The sequence below is a fragment of the Amphiprion ocellaris genome, chromosome 5, assembly GCF_022539595.1.
Source record: "Amphiprion ocellaris isolate individual 3 ecotype Okinawa chromosome 5, ASM2253959v1, whole genome shotgun sequence".
Classification (NCBI taxonomy): domain Eukaryota; kingdom Metazoa; phylum Chordata; class Actinopteri; family Pomacentridae; genus Amphiprion; species Amphiprion ocellaris.
Window position 1 is genome coordinate 12799422 of NC_072770.1, and position 25463 is coordinate 12824884.

General features: G+C 38.7%; 2 protein-coding genes across 2 annotated transcripts; one reads left to right on the forward strand and one right to left on the reverse strand.

Annotated features, from left to right (window-relative positions):
• Window positions 1-1773: 1773 nt before the first annotated feature.
• On the forward strand, window positions 1774-24809 carry aldh1l1 (aldehyde dehydrogenase 1 family, member L1). The gene is made up of 23 exons (XM_023288037.3): window positions 1774-1876; window positions 3924-4069; window positions 5941-6175; window positions 6255-6420; window positions 7843-7944; window positions 8687-8776; window positions 8975-9112; window positions 16076-16201; window positions 16303-16394; window positions 17227-17374; window positions 17459-17578; window positions 18787-18914; window positions 20215-20365; window positions 20477-20547; window positions 21886-21991; window positions 22077-22164; window positions 22271-22364; window positions 22456-22555; window positions 22648-22746; window positions 23365-23530; window positions 23625-23730; window positions 23856-24055; window positions 24394-24809. Exons 2-23 carry the CDS (start codon window positions 3943-3945, stop codon window positions 24447-24449), a joined length of 2709 nt encoding a protein of 902 aa, XP_023143805.1. The 5' UTR covers window positions 1774-1876; window positions 3924-3942; the 3' UTR covers window positions 24450-24809.
• LOC118471461 (zinc finger protein ZFP2-like) lies at window positions 9669-14611 on the reverse strand. The gene is made up of 2 exons (XM_035956250.2): window positions 14373-14611; window positions 9669-12437 (listed from the first exon to the last, which is right to left on the reverse strand). Exons 1-2 carry the CDS (start codon window positions 14569-14571, stop codon window positions 11662-11664), a joined length of 975 nt encoding a protein of 324 aa, XP_035812143.2. The 5' UTR covers window positions 14572-14611; the 3' UTR covers window positions 9669-11661.
• Window positions 24810-25463: the final 654 nt, after the last annotated feature.

Below are 25463 nucleotides of genomic sequence, written 5' to 3' on the forward strand. Positions count from 1 at the left end.
TAAAACTATAAAGTAGCATAAAACATCGAAACTGTACTTGAACCTAGTACTTAAGAAACTGTACTTAGTTTACTCTGCATCACTGGTCTCAGAGGAAATAATCCTAAATAACTGGAAGCAACAAACTACATTTCAGCTCCTGGTAACATTTTGTGAAAACATTCATCCCAGTGTTCATCACAATAAAATTTCTTTAATGGACATTTTGTAATAAAAAGTGAATGAGTAAGGTGGCTTTTGGTCTATGGGATATTTTTGGACCAATATTGGTGCAAAGATGTGCTGCTGTTCTTCCATCCAGTAATGTGAGAGCATTAATAGATTAATGAATAAAAAAATAGACATGGAAATGCTGCTCAGTTCGACCTTGGAAGATTGTCGTTAGTTTCTTATGCCAAATCAAGTCACTGTTTAGTGTTTACTTATGTAATTCGTATAAAAACAGAAGAAGGTGACCCAAAGTGCTTTACAGATGAGTTTTAAAGTGATGCTTAGGGTTAAACAATAATTTCAATATCATTTACAATATTACTTTTTAGTTTCCGTATCATGTGTAGCATTTTATTTCATGTGCAATGGTCATATTTGAAATATTTCATTATTATTTGCAACATTTTCATTATATGTGCAATATTTCTCTCTCATATACAGCATTGTTAATGTAATGGATAATATTTTATAGTGTTTATCATCTCATTTTGAGGTGCAAGATTTCATTTTCATGTGCAATATTAATTATCTAGTATAATTTCCAGCATTATTTTTACTGTTCTGTTCTAGTCTTATTTTATTTAAGTAATACCTTACTGTATTAATATTTTTTAGGCACTGCATTTCTTATGCTATGCCATTTTGTTAGTTTTCTGGGCACTATCAGAAAAAACACGCAGCTTTAAATAGGATTATTATGATCCTGTTGCACATTTCAGGTTCTTTACATTGCATATGATGTAATCTTTCACATTCTCAGGTGATTAATTTGCACATTCCTGCACACTGAATGTGTTTCAGTGTGCAGAATGTTGTATCTACTCTCAGATGTACGTCGCTTTGAATAAAAGCATCTGCTAAATGAAATTGTAGAATTGTAATTTCTATTACTTTTTGTGATTTATAAACCTTTGATTACACTTATTTGTCTTACAACACTTCCTTCCTACTGACTGGCAACATTTTCTTTTTATTCTGTATGTTAATGTTTACTGTTATGCACTAAAACACCAAGGAAAATTCCTTCTATGAGAAAAACCTACTTGACTGTAAAACCTTTCTGATTCTGATCCTTGTGTAGCAAAAGAATAAAAATATATTTATCTATTCTCCCATGATCTTCTTTTAAATTCCTCTCTGTAAACACACTGTAGGTTGGTATTTGATGGTTTGTTTGCACTTTATACTGCATTTCTTGTATTTCTCTATTGGTAATTGGTTGCTTTTTTAAAATGTCAGGCATGAATAATGATAATAATATGCAAAAAAATGGACAAATACCTGACATGAAATCATTTAAAAAGTTTGACTTGGCTATATTTCTGTTTTAATTAATTGCAACAACAAACCTGCAGAATTTATGGACTAATTCTGCCAATAACAGTCATATTAAGTCAACGCTTTGCAGAGGAAACACTTTGTCCAGATTGTAAACATTTACCTAAGTTTCTCAGTTCCCATGTGATTGGGTTCGTTCTTAGACAGCAGCAGCTGATTGGTCGAAGCTGCAGCCTCATGGCCGGTCCTGTCCAATCACAGCGCTCCCTTTGCATGTTATGTAATTGGGCCGCCTGCTTGTGTGTCCGAGGACAGCAAATTAAACGCTGCTCCCTCCGTCCGAGCTCTCTTTCCAACCAAGCAGAGGAGCGCCGGTCTGCAGGAGGGGGTAAGAATCAGACCTGAGTTTCTGACAGATTTCCTTGCATAATGCACACTAATAGGAAATGAGAGTTACTGGTTGCAGTGAGGGATTTTTGCAGCAACTGTTGCAGGATTTTAATGTTGTAATTCCACATTGTGGCTGCAGATGACTTCATAAAGCGGTGTGTTTGGTGTGGGTGATTATTCTAAGGAATGCTGGTTCTCTATGAAACTTTGAGCTCTCATTTTGAACCGCTCAGTCTGCACGTTGCTCCTGTCAAACTTCTTCCAACTCCTCCACGCACCTGCTTGGTCGACTTTGGAGGCATGTGCAGGAACGAGGGCTGTGATTGGTTAGAGCAGGCTGGCAGGCAATGAAGTCCCGCCCCCTGCTCAGTTCAGGTTCAATAAACTGTCACAGAATCACGATTACTGAGCACTTTTACAGTTACAGTTTACTGTGAGCAAACAAGCTGCATGCATTATTTATTTAAGAAACGTGTTTTTAAAAACTTTCACTGGAATTTTTAAAAAACTTTTTTCTATAGTGTATTTGTGAATTTGACACTTTATGCAGCATTTTTCACTTTAGTACATTTCAGTCATATTATATTTTATACCTTTTTGTGCATTTTGTACTTTGGTATATTTTTCTCATTTCTGATTTATTTGTATTCGTGGTGGTTGGTCACTTTAGGCTTTCTGCTTCCTACTGTACAAACAAAACGTGTCCTTGGGGATCAATAATGTATTCTATTATACTCTATATGGAATGTTTCTACAAACATCACACAAACAAACCCCCTGGCGCTGATTTATTAGATACACCAATCTAAAACTAACACAGTCTGATTCAACAATCCTGCAAATCCAACCTTTATGCAATCTTAAGTTTTTGTTCTGTCCTACAGAAATGACATCTATAGTTGTTTTTGAGGCTACAGTTCTCTTTGCTGGTAAACCAAACTACATTATACTGATGTTTTTTTCTATTCCTTTCTGTCTGCCCCAACTTTACAAATGACAATGACACAAGACAAGTGTCAAAGAGCAAAACAAACTGCAGCGAAAGCAGATCATTGTGACCTTCATTAAGATTTATTGCATTAGTTTTTACATGGAACATTTAATAATCTGCCAACTGAGTGTATATGTCACTAATCTGCACTCTTTTTATTCATGAATTTGTTATGTCACAGGAAGTCGAGCTCATTTTGCTCTTTAGTTGCAACTGTCTGTTTGCATGAGAATGTTTTGTTATTCGAGTGGTAACTAACAATTTTTTTAAAATTTATTTACAGCACAGTGTAATGGCTTGTCCTTCTTGACCAAGAACTGAAACTCTGGATATATTAAGTTTACTTATTTTACAAGTCCTCACAGTTAGTAGACTGAAACCAGCAACATTCAGTTACAAAATAGTTGCAGATTAACTTTGTGTTAGGCAGCTACAACTTTACTTTTTCACCCTTCAAGTCTTCTTGAAACAACTCAAACCCATCAAGGCTTCATCAGCCTCAGAAACCAGAAGTTCATTTACATTTGTCTTGTCTGAACTTCACTTCATTCTGTTAATGGAAAGATGATCAGGATCTGTTGGAACTTTGAGTGCACTTGGATGACTTCTGATGACTGGCTTCATTTTGTTGGTATAATACCCAGATCAGTTACGATAAGCAGCCAGTGAATATGTTTTACATCCATTCATTTACATTCTGTGTTTTCTCCTTCTCTGATTGTGCCATCCAAAGAACAGGCAAAACAGGAATCGGCTGAAATATTCTGAAGTCAACAAAATATCAGCAAAATGATCCCATTGTGCTCATGGAAGAATCCCACAAAACAAGTTGTTTAAACAACTACCATACACCGTGTTTTAACTTAAAAAATCTTAGCTGAGTGAAACCAAACAAGCACCACCAAAACACCAAACAAACTTTTAATGGTTCCCTAAGGAATTCAAGAGCTTTAGAATTGAGAGGCTGAAGTCAGATTTGATCAAATTCTATCAGCCGTCATCCCAGAAGCCCTTGCTTTACTGATTCCAAACATATTTTGTGATTTTCCTCCAGAACACAGTGAGGTGTCAAGATGAAGATCGCAGTGATTGGTCAGAGCCTGTTTGGCCAGGAGGTTTACAAGGAGCTGAGGAAAGACGGCCACAACATTGTAGGAGTCTTTACCATCCCTGACAAGGACGGCAAGGCTGACCCGCTGGGTGAGGACTGCTAGAACACCAGTTATTCTTAATGAAAATACTACCTGTTCTGTGCCACTAAAGCAACATTGAGTGTGGTGTTACATGCAAACTAAGAAATATTTTTGCATACTTGTCATGGACACACACTCACAATGTTGCCAGATGAAACTTGGACTCTTAACACCACTAGTTTTATCACTGTGGGCCTCTGAACTCACAAAGTAATCAATGTAGCTCTCCTGTTAAAGTTGCATTGTCATGAGTACTGGCATCCAAGCGCAGTGTGTCATGGGCTCTTTATAGGGGGCAGCATCAGATGATAACCTGGTAGTATAAAAACAGCAAACAGCAATAGGATATATGAGATTCACAGCATTGTGAAAGGGTTGAAAATTAATGTCGTTTGGATTGGCTGAGAGTTACTATGACAAATTTCAATATTCTCCTTGAGGTAGAAGTTTAACTATATCTACACCTACAGTGGCTCAGTGTGTAGTCCCTGTAGCTTCACTATCGCTGATAACAACCCAACAAAAATGCAACTACTACCCAATTAACAAACAGTATTAACAAGGCAGTATGTACCTGAATAACCCATCGCACCCATCTCTGCATCCGCAATACTTTTCATCTTGACCTTCTGTCAATCTGAGAGAAGGTCAAGATGAAAAGTATCTGTGAGCTCTCACTATATAGGAGGAATTGATCCCAGATCAGATTTAAACATCTCTTGTGTTGTTAATTTTGTCTACCAAGCATTCAAAGAAGGTAGATTTTGTCATGATTTTAACCATATAGCACGACCCAACTAGCTAGGGTCAGCTAGGAGTAACAACAAAACCAGGTGTTATTAGTTAGGTAAATGAATTTGTTGCTTAGCGTTGGGTGTTGCTAACTCAAACAAGTAAATAAAACCAAACGAAGGCCAAGAGAGTTGTACAAAACTAGCTAGAACAAAATAAGAAAACTAAACTCCCTAGCTAAACTTGAAGACATGATGATGAACAAAAGGTGATTATCAAATAAGTGCCAGTGAAAAAAAAATGATAATGGTAAATGGTCTACACTTATAGCACCTTTCTACCTTATTGGTACTCTACATTTTCATTTAGCAGATGCTTTTATCCAAAGCGACGTACATCTGAGAGTAGATACAACACCCCTTGCCTAAGGGTCCTCACTGGACAACTGTGCCCTGACCGGGATTTAAACCACACAGAGGCTGCAAAGAGTCCACCCCAAAAGGAACAACCACATGGCCACCACCAACACCATTCAATGAGTTTTTTCTTCAAACAAGAAACTCTTTGCACATCTATGTCATGACTCAGTTGTTTAGCAGAAGAACGAGCACATCCAAAAGTTACAATGAGAACCAACTAACTTGCAAACATATTTATTAGCTAACATTTAGAAGCCAGACCTTCATCAGGCAAAAAGATCCTGAGTTCTTCAAGTTTCACAAAATAGGTTTTGCTGCAGCAGTGATGCCTGTAGATGTTAATCCAAACTATGCCTTAGTGGCCCCTTGTGCTTACAGTAATTTTGTTTAATGGTGTTATATATTCCTTCTGTATGGCCTCAATCCTTTGATACAACCACCTGGTCTCACAAGTCAACATAGAATCTACACAAAAGCTTAAAACTTTCCAAATTTAATTCTAAGTTTTGCAACACAATTTTGAAACAGTACATCAGAACAGTACAAACTTACAAGAAGGTGCAACATTACATACTGGTATCTCTATATGTACAACCTTGAGTTACAGCAACAGTATTTATGGAAACCAGTACTGATCTCTGGTCAATTATGTAAGATTTTGCTGTAGGATTTGCAGCTTTTTTCTTTTTAATTTCACTTTCAACTGTTTTGTCCTCCTTTCCTGCAGCCACGGAGGCAGAGAAGGACGGTGTTCCCGTCTTCAAGTTCCCCCGCTGGCGTGTGAAGGGCCAGGCCATCCCTGAGGTGGTGGCTCAGTACAAAGCTACGGGTGCAGAACTCAACGTCCTGCCCTTCTGCTCCCAGTTCATCCCCATGGAGGTCATCGACCACCCCAAGCACGGTTCCATCATCTACCACCCCTCCCTGCTGCCTCGCCACCGCGGAGCTTCTGCCATCAACTGGTGAGTGACATCTATGTTCATCAGGTCGGTTACTTGTCCCTGGTTCCTGGTCTTTCATCTGCTGCCTTTGACTTCACAGGACTTTGATCCACGGTGACAAGAAGGGCGGGTTCACCGTGTTCTGGGCTGATGACGGACTGGATACCGGACCAATCCTGCTGCAGAGGGAGTGCAATGTTGAACCCAATGACACCGTCAACACAATCTACAAGAGATTTCTGTTTCCAGAGGGAGTCAAAGGCACAGTAAGTGTGGGTTTGTGGGTGGAGACAACAAGTGTGGTAGACGGAGCGAGCTGCTACAGACACAGTGGTATGAAGAAATGTCGTAAACACATTTTATAAACTCAGTATAAATTATACTTGAGGGTGTGTGTTAAGTGCGGTGTGACCACAAAACTCTCTCAAATGTGAACCCTCCTCAGAGGTCTTCTCGTGGGAAAGACAGGAAAACAAACCAAACCTTTGTCTCAGCTCTCATCTGTCACAGTTAAATTTTAACATGATTTTGTTTTGCCTCAGAGGTTAAAGTCAGTCATCTGGCACGTGGCACATGGTATTTTTAAATCAGGTGTTTAGTCTGTCTGCAGCTATCGCATTGACCACCAAATGATATAAAGTTGACCTCAGGCTTTCTGATCTTATGCGTGTTTAAAGCTTTTTGTCTTTTTGTTGTTGTTTTGTCTGTTGGTTGAAGAACACATTTTATATTATTGCAGAAGTACAAAGTTGACACATTGCCTTGTTCCAGTATTGCAATCATGCAATTTTTCTGCATATTAGATGAGTTGTGTTTTCGCTGTTAACAGGCTACTTGGTAACTTTGTCCGTCTACAGTTTATTGGTTGACTTGTAACATAAAATGGGTTTAATGGTGTTTTTTTTTTTTTTTTTTTTTTTACTGAGAACATCTATATGTGCTGCTGGAGCTAATTAGACTAAGTCAAAACAATTAGCAGTTAAGTACTCACTAAAAAGTGGCAAATTGATATGAAATATTGCTTAGTGCAGCTTTAAAATATTAGATTCAATTAACATATAATATTTGAATTATATTAACAGTAAGTGCTGTTCAGATTTGTTGTCACCAAATGTCATGAGATGTTTTTCTGATTTTCATTGTGCAAAAAAATCTGATTAGTGCAGCTTTAAAGATTCATTCTCATTGGCAACAAATGAGTCGGCATTATGCACAGTTTTACTTTTATCTTTATTTTTCTGATTAACAGATTCTTAAAACTTGCCTGAGTTGTGCAGCTAATTACAGTGAAATTATTAGAAGGGTGCAGTCGCAGTGCAGTCTATTCTGCAAGTATTAATGCAGTCTAAATGTATGTAAGTTTGTATGTAAGTGAAGAAAAAATACACATTTCTAAAACACAAAGTCACGGTTTGTTAAAGAGGTTTGTAAAGTATGTAGTACAGTAAAATAATATGCAAAATCTGTCACCAATTACCTTGTAAAATCTGTACCAGTCAACATTACTGCATGTATGTAAAGAAAAGCACACAAGTACATCAGTGTTTCATGCTTTGGATCCTCCTGCATATTTACCTTCAGCTGCCTACAGTCAGTTTCCCAACATGACAAACACTGTGATGGCAAAGTCCAGAAAGATAATAGCATTTTTGCTTCATTTACCTGGAACTGCATTGTTCTGGTTCCAGGTGGATGCAGTGAGGCTGATTGCAGAGGGGAAGGCACCGAGGATCACACAGCCACAAGAGGGCGCCACGTACGAGTGCATCCAGAAGAAAGACAACTCTAAGGTGAAACACAAATGACACCTCACTTCCAGAATAGAAGCTAATAAGAGTAAGAAGACGAAGCATGTATAAATTAAGTCAAAAGTACAATATTTCAGTGTGTAAGTGTTATGAAATGAAAATACTATATCAGGTTATCCTGATATAAAACATTTAGAGAATATTTATTACTTGTCTTTACATAAAATGATGTTGGTGTCTGTTTTCTGAAGACCTTTAGACTTAGATCTAAACAGTGCTATCAATATCAATTTAATATTACTTCTCAATAATTTATGCAATAATTATTCTGCATCATGTGTAGCATTTTATTTTATGTGCAATATTTCATATTTTCATTTTTCAGGTGTAATGTTTCTGTTTCATTTGCAACCTCTTGATTATATTTGTAATATTTCACTTTCATGTACGACATTGTCAACATATACAATATTTAATCTTCATTTAAATTGTACAATGTAATATTTCATTACATTATTTTTCATTATGTGTGACATTACTTATTACACTCGTATAATTGTCAGCATTACTTTTTGCTGTTGTAGTCAAGACTTATTTTAGCTTACTTATTTCAGTTATGTCAGTAATGTATTATACTACATCTTTTTTCTTATGCATATCTGACATAAACATTTCCTTTGGGATGAATAAAGATTTATTTTATCCAAGCAAAAGGAATAAAATCAGATTTTTGTATGTTCCATTTGAAGATGTGAAGATGACAGTTTTGTCTGTTTTTTGACAGATTGACTGGAACCAGTCTGCTGAGGCTATCCACAACTGGATCAGAGGAAACGACAAAGTTCCTGGTGCTTGGGCAGAGGTCGATGGACAAGTAAGAGAAGAGCTTCAAATATTCAGAATTCCTATTTTCTATTGGTTTCCTTCACAGCTAGATAAATGATGTTAATTATGAATTTTACACTGCAGGAAAAAACAGTGTTATCTCATCAGGTCATTAGCTGTTGGCTGTAAAATGTGATGAAAGACTGTCTTCACCACTGAGTGCTTTTTTATGTCTCTCTTGCTGCAGAAAGTGACTTTCTATGGCTCCACTCTGGTAGATAATGGCACCGCAGCTAATGGTCAGCCCCTGGAGATTCCTGGAGCCAGCAAACCCGGCATTGTCACCAAGGCCGGACTGGTGCTGTTTGGCAATGATGGCAAGACGGTAAGCCAGTTTTCATTTTCCTGGGGACATACCTAAGCAAATGGATGATCATGTTAAATGGGTCTGTAACAAGCTTTAGTGACTACCTCAAAGAAACCTGGACCTACAGTCGCTAATATCTCTGCAGGTGTGTCTAGAATTTGTTTGGAGTCCACCTTTGGTAAATTGAATGACAGGGACATGAGTTGGACATAGTTTTTGTGATACTCATGTGGCATCATCATCCCTTCAGTGAAGCGTGGTGGTGGCAGCATCATGCTAAGGGGTCGCTTCTCAGTGGCATCGACAGAAAATGATCAACACAAATATAGTGGTCAAAAAAACGAAGTGGATGTTTTCTAAAGTGACTGAATTAACAGTGGCAGCCGAAGCACTTTAACTGCTTTTTCTCCAGCTCACACAATAGTTCACGATCTTGGAATGTGACCCACAACCCTTGTTCTGTTTTCACTACTGTGGCGAAGACAAAATCTCTACTTTCAGGTTGCAGCTGAAGAGACAAAATAAGTGACAAAGAAAAGGCAAAAGAAGACATGGATGCTTTCTTCCCATATTTTCACACTTAAATGTGTGGGAATTTTCAAGCTTTATATTTTCATGTTCACATAACAGGTTCATCATATGACTGAACTTTGGCAAAGGTAAATAATTACAACCAATTTATACAAGTTATGTATAATATATCTAAATATATAAAACTATCTTACAGAGAAATATATGTATCATTAATTTACAGACACAGCTGTGTATCTTATATTTCAAATTATTGAGATTTTTAAAAAGTTCAACATATTGAATTCATAGTGAATAAATAAACATACTGTAGATATCTATGTAATCTCTTTAAAGTAGTGCGTTTTATGCTGCACAGAAATAATCTGGTATTTCATACCAGATTGCATGTGGAGTTGACTAAGTGGTCCACAATTTCAGAGAGACAGTCATAAGAATTACAGTACAGTATTGTGCATTTGTAGAGTACTGATAGTATTTTTGTATGCTTGCCATGTTTGTGTCTCGTCTCTACAAGAGCTGGCTTTGACCATAAGTAAGTGATCATAATATGTCTGTAGCGTTTAATTCACAAAGTGTAAAAAAAAAAAAAAAAACAAAAAAACAGTTAAGTGCTAAAAGTTGATACAGAATCTCTGGTCAACTCAATTCAAATTTTGGGAAATTTGTTTCGTTTCGTCAGTTTCTTGTTAAAAGCTTTAGAGCCGTAGGCTTTTGGCCTCGCAGAGCAAGAAGAAACAGTATGGCATTGTGGGAAATATGCTTATATGCAATTTATACAAAAATATGAATCATTTTCATGTCTTTTGAAATAGTCTAGAGGTGATTAGCTTAGCTTCCCTGAAAGCAGAGAAAACAGCTAAGATAATTCTGTCTGAAGTCCCATAAAAGCATGGATGTCCCAAGCTGATCTCAAAGTTTAGGATTGGGTTGTAAAGAAGCTGTGTTACATGTGTTACTAAGTTATTAAAGCACTGCATAAGTTGATCCTGATTAGTCTCAAACAGCTCCGAAACATGAAGTCTTTAAGGGTCACAGAAGTCTTTGTCATGGTGACCCGTTGCAAGCTAAACCCATGCAATGGCTCCACCTGGTGGTGCACCCAGGTACAACAGCTAATCTACAGCACAGGTGTGTTTTATCTTGGAAAATGGTGACGGGTATTGGCAGATGCTAAATATTAATTGACTCAGATCAAAACCTTGTTTGACACTCCTAAAACCAATTAAATAGCTAATTACTGTAACGCAATTATCTGTTTACCAATAATAGAACTTGATGAACAACAATTTTTGTTTTCACATCACTGCTGGAAGTCACTGCAAATATGGTACAAAATGTTAATTATTGATCTGAAGAGGTATACAGGGTGGGCCAAAAGTAGGCTTACAGTTGTTTCACGGTTTAGATCTAATTTATCCAAACCATACTTCCAAACCAGTATTCCATATCCTTTCTTCACATTTCGAAAATGTCATTAAGCTATTTCTTCCAATTTTGGTTTAAATTTTTATGTGACCTTTTTAAATTTTTTATTTTTAAAACATTTTTTACAGAGATTGTGAGCAGTGGCAAACAAATTAAATCAAGAGCAAAGAAAGTGGATACTAAAGCAGTACTGGAAATGTGAAAATGCAGAATAGGTGCACACATCATGGCAAGGAGTCTTTAACAGTCCTCCACCTTCAAGCCAGGCAATTTATCGCAAATGTAAGGTGCATATCTACCAAGCGTAAGCCTACTTTTGGCCCACCCTGCATTACTGAATGGAGCTAAGCTAGGCTAATCCCCAATTTTACACTTATATCACTCAAAATTAAGCGTATTTCCCATAATGTCAAACATTTAAAGGATAAGTCTATCAATTCTAATACATTTTTTAAGTTATTCTATGCTTACTTGCTTTTAAACAATATTTGGCAGTTTGTTTCACATGAATAGGATTTTATAGTCAATTAAATTTTTTACATAAAAACCTCAAAGATTTTAGACCATATGCTTCATTCATGATTCATGACATCTGTTCTAAAGTGCTCTCAGACTGGACTTTGACTTGTGGACAGTTTGACACCATGAACTTTCCTCATGTGCCTCTTCATCAGCAGCCTCTCAGTAAACAACTCATCACAGTTACTGCATTTATAAGGCCGCTCCTCTTTATGTTTGGCTAAAACATGTTTCCTCAGCGTGGAGCCCCTGTTGAAGGATTTGTCACAGATGTGGCAGCTGAAAGGCTTCTCTCCTGTGTGAGTCCTTATGTGTTCTGTCATGTGTCCTTTCAGCTTGAAACACTTGCCGCAGAAATGGCAGCTGTATGGTCTCTCTCCTGTGTGAACTCTCATGTGGTTCTGCAGGTTGCTCTGGCAGGGGATGTGTTTCCCGCAGACGTGACAGTCAAAGTTGCTTTTGCTGTCCTGCGACTTGCTTTCGTGTGTCTTGAGGTGCCACGTCAGCACCGTCTTTTTGGTGAAGATGTAGTTGCATATATGGCAGCGGTACAAGGTGGTGCTCGTCTTCTCTTCGGAGAGCATCGGATCGTCGGCGGCAGTTTGCTTTGACTCTCTGCTCTCCTCGGCTGCTCTACAGTCCTCTAATTGCTGCACTGTTTTGATGAGTTCTTTGGTCAAGGCGTCGCCGTCGTCGCTGTCCTCCGCCGACTGCCGGTCTTCCCCGTTGATCCACAGTTCCTCCCTGTCCTCCTCTTTAACCAGCGACGGTCCTGGCTCGTCCTGGATCACACTCGGGCTCCAGTCCTGCTGCTTAGGGGGAACGTCCTCCGTGGACGTCGGCGCAACAGTCGACTGTTTGGCATCTGTAAGGACAGAAACAGAAAAAATCTGCTCAGACAGCATTTACACTGCATCTAAAATCTGCTGCGTCTCCAGTTTGAACACACCTTTATTTGGTATATTAGCAATGTGTTGTTCAGGTAAGACAAACCTTCATTAGCAACTACTGGTCAGACTGAAATATATCCGTTAAATTTGAGGCTAGTCCACTTCCAAGTAGGGTTGCCAACTCTCATTTTTTCCAAAAAGACACATTTTCAGTAACTTTTCTAACTATATAACATAAAAATGCTGACATACTTGGCTGTGAGAAGTCCTGTCAATGCCATAGATATCCATATTAAGGAAACTGCTATGGCGGCACTTTTTGTCCAGACATACAGTATGTCCAGAGGTACATGTATTAAGACCTGCGCTAACTGTGTAACAGATGATTTTGGACACAGGTGATTTTCTGCATGGCACACAAATGCGAGTTCTTTGTTATTGTTTCACAAGGACTTCCTCAATAATGAATACAATAAAATGACTTTTTGAAAAGGTGGAAAATACGTTAAAAAGATATTGGCAGTGGTTCGTGTTTGAAGGCAGAATCGTTTGTATCAATATTAGGATCTTGTTGCAATCAGTCCTCTGAAATGCTCCCGTAAGTCCTCATTCTTATCATTAGTCTTTTAAACAACAATAATAGTAATAAACTTAAGGCCTCTAGAGGCTTGTACTACATAGCAATTTTGACATAGCCATGCTTTAATTGTGAGCTGCTCAACAACACCTAAACGCCTTAAGCTTATTTTCCTCATTCACTTAAATGTAATATTGCATTTAGGCATTCATAGTTTTTATTTACAGTACATTTAGGTCTGACACTGTCCCATAATTAAGGCTATCTCTTTCATTTTTCACCAAATGAAAGTGATATTAATGTTAATAATTCTCTGTAATCTGATGTGGACCAACCATAAAAATATATTTATCCATTTCCTGCATCACCAACCAAATGCATGCATGTTGCCATGGCAATGCAACTCATACAGTGTGTGATGCTGTAACATTACGGCTTCATGCATTGGTTTTAGTAACATACAGCTCAGCAGGTTTGCAGATATAATGTTAGCTGAGAATCTGTATCGCTCATCAAGAATCATCAGGAAAAGATGGGTGAAAGGGAGACGCTTCTTACAGCTGATTTAAATCCCAAACTCTGCACGCAACTCTGGTTAACTGTGCAGCATCAGTTACTATGGTGATCTAGCAGGTTAAAAAAAGAGGCATCTTCTTGACATTTAAAACTGACTTTAGACTCAACGTACCTAAAAAAAAAAAAAAGAAAAAAGAAAAAAACGTACTAATCTTGCAGTGCAGTACAGCCCACTGGTTTTTCATGTGTCCAACACAGCACAGAGAGAAAAGTTTATCAAGTTAAAAATCTATTTATTAAAATAAACTAAGGAATCAGTCAGAAAATTGAGACTTTTCTCCATAAAAATGACTCAAACTAATTAATTATCAGAATAGTTCGCAGTTCATTTAAAAGCTGAAAACTGATCAGTTAATCATTGCAGCTCTGGTATAATCTGAAATGTAAACTGCACATTTCTTAGGTCACAAATATTCAATTCATATTAGACATATATTATATATAATATTAAATCATAAGAAAAGTTTCACATAGATAGAGCTAAAGTCCTCTAAAGTGTGTTTGCATGTTAAGACTGATGACAGCAGCTGCAGATGTGTAGAAGAGAATCAGCTTTTTTGCAACACCTGATCTGATTTGCACAAACTGCATTTATTAGTGCAAAAAAAAAAAAAAAAAAAATTAAGCTTGTGCATCCGCTGCCATCACCAGCTAACGTGTTTTGCTAACGCAGCTGGATGGATGGAGCGAAATCCAAACCTGTTTCGTCAGTGAAATGAACCGTGCATTGAGCGGGGGGGCTCCCTGAGCAGCCTACCTGCCCTGTGCAGCCTGATGTGCGGCTTGTAGACCAGGTCCAGCAGCCTCTGCAGCCTCTGGTTCTCCAGCTGGGCTCGGTACAGATCCTCCTGGTACTCCACCACCGTCCGCTCCACGAAGCCGTAGATGTCCACGGCGGCCGCGGTCAGTCTCTCCGTCAGGAACACGTTGAATGACTGCAGTGTAGCTGTAGCCATCCTGCCGCTGCCCGGTTACCTCCAGATCACAGCCTCTACGTGTGTTGCTATGGTAGTAAATAGACTGGATGTATGTATGGGGAAGATGGACGGAGCCGCCGTGACGTCACGCGTTGGTTTGTGCAGAAAGTGAAGCTGCAGGAAGTTTCACTTCTTCCTGCTCGATATCTTGGATTTTGTTTATTTTGATGTATCTGCAGCACTTTCAGGACCGCAATTCTTGGTATGCACGTTTTTTATTTCGAGACAGCGCCACCTACTGCAATAACTGATCGCCAATGTAAACCACTTATGTTTTTTTAAAGGCTGATTCCACCTTAAATACTGTTACAATTTACAGGGTTCACTCAAGAAGTATTACACGCACACGCACACATGCACACACATGCACGCAACAACTTTCTAAAAAGTTATGGATTCATAATCAGGACAAAGTATTACTACATGTCCATGCACTTATAATTTGAAAGGTTTATTTTATCCAAACAGTCCTCCTAACTAACTTTAAAATTTTTTATTCCACCTTTTCAAGCTTTTTGCACTCTTTCTATGTCAAAAGAAGGAGCACTGAAGGAGCAGCAGACATGCAACAAATCAGTTTCATATTAATGTCTCAATGGAGTTTTATAATCGCAATAAAACTACAAATGAAAATAGGAATAGTTTAGTAATTTTAGCATTACATCCCATGTCACTGTTAGAATTAAATCTGAAATACTGAAACAGTTCTGATTTGATAGGTTATTATCAACGGTAAGGCTCATAGCAATGAATGACATATATATTTTAAAACACCAGCAGCTGTTATGGCATTTTTGGAGGCATATTTTGCAGTGAAAATTTATTCTGAATGAAAAAATAAATTCTTTTAGACCATTCATTGTGGTCTGTTTCATCCATACAACGTGTCTAGAACTTGCTTGGTGTCCTCGTGCGGCAAACTGAAAAGACTGGACAAAGATTAACAATGAACAAGTAAGATCTCCCAATTCAGGGATCGAATTCTCTGATTTCATGAGCCAAAAACTGAAGGTGCATCCAGGATTAAGAGTACTAAAAGTTATGCTCGTCTTGTCTGTTGAACATCATGCAACCCGTTAATTCCATCTCTACAGTGAAGCATGGAGGTGGCAGCATCATGCCATACTGTTTCTCACCAGCAGGGACAGGGAGACTGATCACAACTGAGGAACAGATGAATGCAGACAAATATACAGAGTAGTATGAAAAAAACTTGCACCACAATACAGAGACGAGAGACTGGAGCAATGGTTTAGCCAGCACAGAACACTGGAGTGACTTAAGGTTTTTTAGGATCGCTGGTTGCAACAAGAAGAAATTCTCTATGTAGTGTAGTGTTCAACAACTGGATCTATTTTCTTCTGTTCATTTGAGACATTTTTCCTGCAGTAGACATGGTGTATGCCCACTGCAACTGAAACTACAAAACTATATTGTTCTTCATCTTATTTGTGTGTGACGATGGTTTTACATTTCTCTGCAGCTGATGGTGAAGAATCTGCAGTTTGAGGATGGGAAGATGATCGCTGCAGCACAGTACTTTAAAGCTGGGAGCAGTGCTGCCGTGGAGCTGAATGAGGAGGAGAAGACCTTCGCTGAGCAGATGAGGGTAGATACTAATTCAGGACAAATAATAAACAAATTATGAAGCAGAAAGTCTTAATGTCTAGCTTTTGTAGCTCCGCTTATCTTTGATGACGCGTCCTCCAGGCGGTGTGGCAGAGCATCCTGACTAATGTCAGTCAGATTGACGATTCCACGGATTTCTTCAAGTCCGGTGCTGCTTCCATGGATGTGGTCAGGTAATAAAACAACTCCAGAACTACTTCCATGTCCTTTTTTATGTACCATTTAGTTCCAAGTAACAACAGAAAATGACTTTAAAACTCCCTGAGAACATCCTCTACAGCATATTCCACATCTCCATATCCACTATATTTATCTTCAAACACTATTAATTTTTGTAATTTTTTGGCCAAAATATGGTTTGGAACACTGCATCAACAACAACGTGCAACTGTAGTGCAAGTACACATTTGAGGTACTTTATGTTTTTACTTGGCTACAATTAAGAGGGGGAGTATTGTACTTTATACATTTACACAGCCACATTTATTTGACAGCTGTTAGTCACTGGATGACTTCCACGTGAGCATTTTGCATACAAAACATATGACAAGTTAGATAAGATATGAATGTTAATTATGATGGCCTAACAGGAAATACAACAACAGCTGACGCCATTAGACAATTAATCAAATTAAAAAAAATTGTTGACAGACAATTTTATCAATGTTTAAGTTATTTTTCATGCAAAAAAAAACTATTTTATGGTACCAGCATGTCAAATGTGATGATATTTTTCTTGATTTCTTTATTAATTTGAATTTATTTGTAATAATTTTAAGGTTACATATATTTTTCATTATTTTCTGCATATTTGTAAACTATGCAGTCAGTTCATTGAGAAAAAAGAATCAGGAGATGAATTCTTCATAAAAATGTAACTTGCAAACCTGCATAAATCCACTTCAACCAGGTACAACAGTAAAGAGCTGCTTAGATTACTGCAGGAGGATTCAGAATGTAATCATTTAAAATACTCCTCCTTCTTCTCCCCATCGCTGCCTTCAGGTTGGTGGAGGAGGTGAAGCTTCGAGCCAGCAGCTGCCAGCTGCAGAACGAGGACGTCTACATGAACACCACCTTCCAGGATTTCATCCAGATGTGCGTCAGGAAGCTCAGAGGGGAGGACGATGAAGAGGAGCTGGTGGTCGACTATGTAAGCAGCGGAGTGTTTCTGATCAAGCGTAGTTAAGACGACAACATGTGGACTGTTTTTCTCATGCACTGTTTAACTCCTCAGGTGGAGAAGAATGTCAACAACATGACCATAAAGATGCCTCATCAGCTGTTCATCAACGGAGAGTTTGTGGATGCAGAAGGAGGGAAAACCTACAAGACCATCAACCCCACTGATGGAACGGTGAGACATGCAAAGACAATCACAAAAAAGACTAAACACACTCTTCTGTAGGCTTCGTGCCTATACCATGAATTCTGTCCTTCATTATATACAATCTTTATATTTAATGTTGCTACTCCTTACAATAATAATATATTTATGTGGCATCTTTCAAAAATACATTTCAAGAATCAAGCAAAATAAACCACCATAACATTAAATAAAATAGACATAAGGGATAACAGTAGAGGCATAATAGACATAGTAAAGAAAAAAAACTTTCAAATTTGAACATATGTGTACTAAATCAAACCAGTTAAACAATAAAATTGTTCAAAAGCACATCTCTTCACAGGTATTCAAAAAGGAAACAGAACTTTCCAAGACCTTTGTCCAAATAGAGGTGCTTACATATTGGGCTGAAGGTATTTCAAATGGACAGGTCAAGATTTGGCTTTTTGAGCAATGGTTGAACTAAAGCAGATTTAAGATATTCAATGACAGGAACATTTTATATTTAATATTCACTACAGGATCATTGTGCAGGAAGAAGTGAAAGGAATTTCATCTACTGTCATATTTTTTAAAAATTATTTCATGCAAACATTCAACTGCTTTCTAATTTTATTTCATAGGTTACTGGGTTTTTTTTTAGTCAAAGGTTGACCTTGATGAGCTACAGAAGAAAAAATCATTAACTGGCCATTTCAATACACTATAATTTTAAATTTGTAAAATTCACACTCTGTTATCTTCATGAATAAATGGAGAGGTGAAACTCTACATAGATATAATTGTGTTAAAATGACTGAAATGCACAGTGTTGGATAATAATGACTGTTTCAATAGCTGTAATAAAATAATGTTAAACGTGCAATATGCAAGATTTAAGATATAAATATAGCATTATAATAGCAGCATACAACTCGCCCGTCTGTGTTGGTTGGAAATGCTGGTGTCAACATCCATTGGTTCTGAATGTCCTATGCAGAAATTAAAAGGGAATAAAGACTGTTGGTTGGCATTTTAAATAGAGAAGAACTTAATCATTTGTCTGTTTAAGTTTTGGCCACAAAACCAGCGGGAAGTTTCACTCTTGAAGCCAATTATTTGAGCTGTGGAGGTCACATGTCCTCTATGGTTGAGGTCTGCCTTCCTAATGCAGTATGCCAGTGTAACACTGCATAGCTAAACTCATAGGATTTATTTGTCCTGCATCTGTCCTGCAGGCCATCTGTGACGTCTCTCTGGCCCAGATAAGTGATGTGAACAAGGCGGTGGCTGCTGCTAAGGAGGCTTTTGAGGAGGGAGAGTGGGGCAAGATGAACCCAAGAGACAGAGGCAGACTCATCTACAAGTCAGTGCACAAACACAGCGGCAGCACACAACACACAACATCTGTGCTTTTAGTGTCAGTTAACAGGATGCTTTAGAATGCAGCAGTGTGACTCGGAATGTGGCTTATTTGGCATCTTCAGGAAATACTATAGCAAAGGATACCACAGCTGCTCACCAGAGATAAAAAGATGCTCTGATTTAGGTCCCTGACCCAGAGTGTCTTGCCCACCGGTCAATACAGCTAACTCTCCCAGGGGGCCTGCCATCCCCACGTTCTATATGTCAGTTTTTCATACATAATTTACGTGCGCCCTGCATAAAATCCACCTTTGAGACCTGAGATATTTTGCTTATCCATTCTTCATAGAGATGTTTTCCAGTAGTACTGCAATGAAACAGTGTGTGATAAGATGACGTAACATTCTCTGTGCAGTTGAAGTGTGTGGTGTCATCATGCCAAGGTCTAAAGAGCTCGTTAAGGCTCTCAGAAAAAAAGGTCTTTGATGTTCATGAGTCTAACAAGGGATTTCAAAATAATAGGAATTGATCATTGAACTATGAGGAAAATAGTGTACAAGTAGCTCAGATTTAAAACAGCTGCCAAATTATCCAGGACTGACCGTGCCAGCAAATTTCCCCAAAAGCAGAACATCTGATGCAAACAGAAGTATCCAGGAACCCTAAAACTTGTTGGTGTTAAAGTACTGCATCTACAATCAGGAGGAGATTGTGCAAATCCTATCTGCATGGAGGTGTACCAGGAAAAAAAGCATGTGCCATAAGAACATTAGACACAAACTACATTTCTTTGTGGTTGTGGCCAAGAAAATGCTGTCAGATTTAGCTTTTAGCTGCCTGCCTGCTGCGGTATATGGCCCAGCTAGCATGAAATAACCAGGAGCTTTCAGGAGCTTTGTGTTGAATTAAATTGAACTGAACTAAATTGAATTGAATCTCCTGAAAATGGTGCAAGTATCAATACAAAACTTTAGCAGAAACTCTTATGTATGTACAGAAGCACCTGCTTCAGACTCCCTGTGTTACAAATAACATTATTAGTTCACAAGGAAGAAGCAAATGCATTTAACAAGACTGTTGACTCTTTAAGGATGCACAATTTTGGTGTGACCCAATGAATGCAAACATAACTTTGACTGTTTACAAGGACACTTCACTAGGCACCTCCTGTTGTGCTTCAATCAGAAATATACTCCAATAAAGCAAAAGTATTGCATATGTTATAAATTCTACCCAATACATTATTGCATTATCAAGCATGTTTCATGACATAACTGACCTTGTGTCTCATCTGCCGCCAGGCTGGCTGATCTGATGGAGCAGCACCAAGAGGAGCTAGCCACCATTGAATCTATTGACTCTGGAGCTGTTTACACTCTAGCCCTCAAAACTCATGTGGGCATGTCCATCCAGACCTTTCGATACTTTGCTGGCTGGTGTGACAAGATTCAGGTAAGACAGTTGATTTTAAAGAAGTCGCTTGTGCAGTTGGATGAGAGTTTGACACATCACAGTTACAGATATGTAAAAACACATAAATAATATGATAACCTTCTTTTACAGGGCAGCACCATCCCCATCAACCAGGCCAGGCCCAATCGTAACCTGACTTTCACCAAGAAGGAACCAATCGGGTAAGTAATGAAGGGGTGGATTTTAAACGAGTCTGACACGTTATGAGCATGACAGCACATCTAGGACAAGACAATGGCCAGTTTTTGGATATTTTGAAATTCAGTATTTCAGCAAGAACTGGATAGAATACTGCTTTGGTTCATGATCACATACCTGCAGGACCACTGATGTAATATGGAGCACTGGGTACAAGATTACAAGATGGTGCCTCATTCATTCAAATGAAAGTTGCTCAGTGGCACATAAGCTGAAAAAAGATTCCAAGCATCTTTCATAAGGTATCTGCATGTTCTATGCGCTTTAACAATCTTGTCCCCTCAAAGCATGCTTATTTATGTCCTTATTTATGTCAAGCCCATTGAGAGCAGGTAGGACTAGGTTAGTGTTGCCTTCCTGTACACATTATTGGACTCAAATAATATAATCACACGACTTGTCTAGAGTTTTGAAATGTAATTGGATAGAATGGATCAATTTCTGATAATTTCAGATGTTTGTGATGCTTCAGAAAAATGTAGTCACTGTTTTACAACCACTCCTTTTCCAGTGACTGTATGCTTTTTGTTGAGCTATTTGGCCACAATAAGCAAAAATATGTTTGGAGGAAAGAAGGTGAGGCCTTTAACTCTAGAAGAAAGTACCTACAGACAAGCATGGTGGTGGTAGTATCATGCTCTGGGGTTGTGCTGATGCCAGTAGAACTGTTGCTTTACACAAAGGAAATGGAATAATGTAGAAGGAGGATTATCCCACATTCATCAGGAAAACCTAAAATCATCAGCCAGAAGGTCTTGGACACAGTTCCACAAGACAGAAATGGTAAAGAAATTAGAATTAAGGTTTTAGAATGGCCTCCCCAAAATCCTGACTTAAACCCCATCAAGAGCCTGTGGACTGTGCTGAAGAAACAAGTTTGTGTCAGAGAGCTAACAAGTTTAGCTAACCTGCACCACTATGCTTGCCAGAAGCTTGTGGATGGCTACTAAAAGTGCCTAGTTGAGGTAATCATTGTGATTGCACTTTTTAAGTGGGGCTCCTGTATAATGACCTTCAATCACTTTTTTTCACACACTGACAGCGGTTATCTTAAGTTGTCCAATAATGTGAACACTTAAGAATCTTTCCCGTAATTACTCAGCATGTCAGCGTTTTCATTGTGAGCATGTTAGGATGCTGATGTTAGCATTTAGCTCACAGCCATGCATTGCCAAAGTACAGCCACACAATGCCATTAGCATGTCTGTGGATTGTGGACTTTTGTTCAATGTTATATGACAGTTGCAAACAGACAGTTGTGTCACTGGCACCCAAAACTGTCTCCTTTTCCTTCTCGTCAGAGTGTGTGCTATTGTGATTCCTTGGAACTATCCTCTGATGATGCTGGCCTGGAAGACTGCAGCTTGCCTGGCAGCAGGAAACACAGTCGTCCTCAAACCAGCACAGGTGAGACTCACATTTGACAGACATTAGTCATAAAAGACTGAAATCATTAAGTCATATATACGTCATTCTTTCTATTTGTTTCCAGGTGACTCCACTGACAGCACTGAAGTTTGCAGAATTGGCAGCAAGAGCAGGACTGCCCAAAGGAGTGGTTAACATTCTGCCTGGTTCAGGTAGGAACACACATCCAACCCGGTCCAACAGTGAATTCATAGTATAAGCCAGATGTTGACTAATGAAGCGCTTTGAGTTGCTATGAAAGTCTTTCTCTTCCTCTAGGTGCTCTCGTGGGTCAGCGTCTGTCCGACCATCCTGACGTTCGTAAACTGGGTTTCACGGGTTCCACAGAAATCGGAAAACACATCATGAAGAGGTGAGACATAAAGCACCATTACAAAATGTCATCTATGCAAAAGACAAATTATTGCTCACCTTTGTGCGTGTGTGTTCTCCTTCATCTACAGCTGTGCGGTCAGTAACGTGAAGAAAGTCTCTCTGGAGCTCGGAGGAAAATCCCCGCTCATCATCTTCAGCGACTGCGACATGGACAAGGCTGTGCGCATGGTGTGTACGTTAAAGGGATTTGTTTTTGTCATTTTTCATACATCTAAATAGTTGTAGATGTGAAACCGCTGTGTCTCGTCTGTGTTTTTCAGGGCATGAGCTCAGTGTTCTTCAACAAAGGCGAGAACTGCATTGCAGCTGGTAGACTGTTTGTGGAAGACTCCATTCATGACCAGTTTGTGAAAAAAGTGGTACGTGTCTTTTTTATAACACACTGTTTATGACTGTCAATATCAGACCTCCAAACAGCAAAAAGCTGTCTCCTGATTTGGATTTTCTCTAACTATGTAAACAGTATCTAGCTCTCTAAATGCATCCATGATGACACTAAGTCAGCTGACTTCCTGTTGGCTTCCTACACACATGAATGGGATACAGTTTTTTTTTTTAAATCGCACAACTCTTCTTGGATATCCATTTGTTTTTGAGCCCAATCACTCAAATTCTGGTTGTATTGTATGTAATTGTATTCACCTTTTTACATCAGCTCATTGTCCAACAGAAAAATGCTTTTTGGGCCAGTGTTAGAAGTTGTAGTAGAAACCCGGTGCTGTTTCAGAGTTTTGTTGGCCAATGGACAAGACCTAAAACAGCCCATATCAGACAAAGACTGAGCCTCATAAGGTAAAGAATGGTAAACCCCTGTAGCCCAACCGTTTGAGCAGGTGACCCATGAATAGGGGCTGAAATTCTCCGATGCTGTGGCCACTGATCAACTCCGACCCATGGAAGGAATAAAAAAATTGGAAATGTGAACCTACAAATTACCGGACTTCTCTAAATACCTTCTGGACTATCCTTTATGTCAGGTTGAGGAAATCAAGAAGATGAAGATTGGCGATCCTCTGGACCGCTCCACAGACCATGGACCTCAGAACCACAAAGCCCACCTGGACAAACTGGTGGAGTATTGTCAGACTGGTGTCAAGGAGGGAGCCACCCTGATTTGTGGTGGTAAACAGGTTCAGAGACCAGGTGAGGCAGCAGATGGTTGAAGACACAAATCAGTAGTCCATATGAATGTTTCATGTAGGTCTAATAATGTGTGGTCTTGTACATCTGCTTCCAGGTTTCTTCTTTGAACCTACGGTGTTTACTGATGTGCAGGACCACATGCACATCGCCATAGAGGAATCATTCGGCCCCGTAATGATCATTTCCAAGTTCAAGAGCGGGTAAGTAATAATGCAAGATTGCTTTAAGCTTCAAAATGCTCACATCACCAAACCACAACACTAACATTGTGTCTCTTCTTCACTGTTGTGCTGGTTCTGCATGCTCTCCATTTCTTGGCCCACAGTGAAGTGGATGATGTACTGAGGAGGGCAAACGCTACAGAGTACGGCCTGGCGTCGGGTGTTTTCACACGAGACATCAGCAAAGCCCTGTACGTCAGCGAAAGGCTCAATGCTGGCACTGTTTTTGTCAACACCTACAACAAGACTGATGTGGCCTCACCTTTTGGAGGCTTCAAACAGTCTGGATTTGGCAAAGACCTGGGTAAGAAAAACTGCATCATGTTATCCAGTGATGGATATTATTCTCTCTTCTTGCATTTTATACACCAAACAATCAAGCGGTTAATTGATAAAATTAAAAGCAGAGCAGTCAATAATGAAAATAAAACAGGTCTAGCTGTTATACCATTTCAAATTCCCAACTGTCGTTCACATATTACGTCCGTTAACAGTTGTTCTGACTTTTAAACATCAGGCTATCACATACCCAGTAACAAACCCAGCTGTGGTACCAGAAGAAAGGTTAACAGCATTAAGAGAATGTTCAACAGGCCTCTGATGACTTCACATTAACTGTCGGTGTCTGTGTCATTCTAACAGGACAAGAGGCTCTCAATGAATACCTGAAGACAAAGGCAGTGACCATCGAGTATTAAAGCTATGAGACAGAAGGCACTGATGTGTTCGGATGCACTGCATTCAGACGAAGCCATCCTGACTATCGTGATAGTGTATGTGCCTTAACATGCTAACCGATCACATTAGCATTTTAAATTTGTCCAACACGTCCCTGTTTATTCCTCAGTAACAGAGCCATGAGCCATGTTGTAAGTAAATATCATCATAAACTATGCAAATAAGAAATGTTTCCAGGCAGCCAAGTGACTCAACTGTGATTTAGTTACAAGACAGGATTTTAAAATTTCTAATATGACTTACATTAGGTCAGAAAAGTCTTGAGAAATGTAACATTTTCAGTATCAGTTTGTGGTAATCAATGAAAACTGCTGAGCAACCCCATGGCTGCAGACCTCTTTATTCCTGTTGTGTTCGACGTCTTTTTTATCATGCATTTAAAAAACTATTCATATAACCTCTAGATTCCAAAACATGACATAATGTAGTTGTGTCACTACTATTTCATCATCCTGTTTGAATGATTATCAACATGATTGTCTACAGAACACATTTCTTTTCAAGCATGTCAACAAGACTGAGCATGAATGTGGAGTTTTTTAACAAGCAACACTAAGAGACTGGAATACTCTAATAGGTAAACTTATTCTAATGTGAGTGGAGTTTACAACAAGCATTATAACTGTTGAATGATATTAAACATAATGCAGATATTAGAGGCTAGAGAACACCACCAAAGAAAGATAAATTTCCATCTTTGTCTTCATGTTGCAACAGCACTGGTTGAACAGATGGCAATGCCAACAGGATGCTGATATGAAAGTGGAGATTTTAATCAGTAGAATTACTTTGCTTCCCATTATAGTGATTTGCATAGCACAGCAGCTTAGCTTTGGTTCTTATATTTGCAACAATATTCTTTAAAGTGGTGCATTTTCAGTGTACATGACTTGGAAATTGTCCCCAAAAAAGTCTATTATCAATTAATAAAAAGGGTTGTGGTACACATTTTCTCATAATCTCTTCAAGGTTGA

Coding starts and splice junctions, on each gene's coding strand:
- aldh1l1 (XM_023288037.3), top strand. CDS start 3,943: ATGAAGATCGCAGTGATTGGTCAGAGCCTGTTTGGCCAGGAGGTTTAC. Junction 8,777..8,974: donor GGGCAGAGGTCGATGGACAA/GTAAGAGAAGAG, acceptor CTCTTGCTGCAG/AAAGTGACTTTCTATGGCTC. Junction 23,731..23,855: donor ATTTCCAAGTTCAAGAGCGG/GTAAGTAATAAT, acceptor CTTGGCCCACAG/TGAAGTGGATGATGTACTGA.
- LOC118471461 (XM_035956250.2), bottom strand. CDS start 14,571: ATGGCTACAGCTACACTGCAGTCATTCAACGTGTTCCTGACGGAGAGA. Junction 12,438..14,372: donor CATCAGGCTGCACAGGGCAG/GTAGGCTGCTCA, acceptor CTGTCCTTACAG/ATGCCAAACAGTCGACTGTT.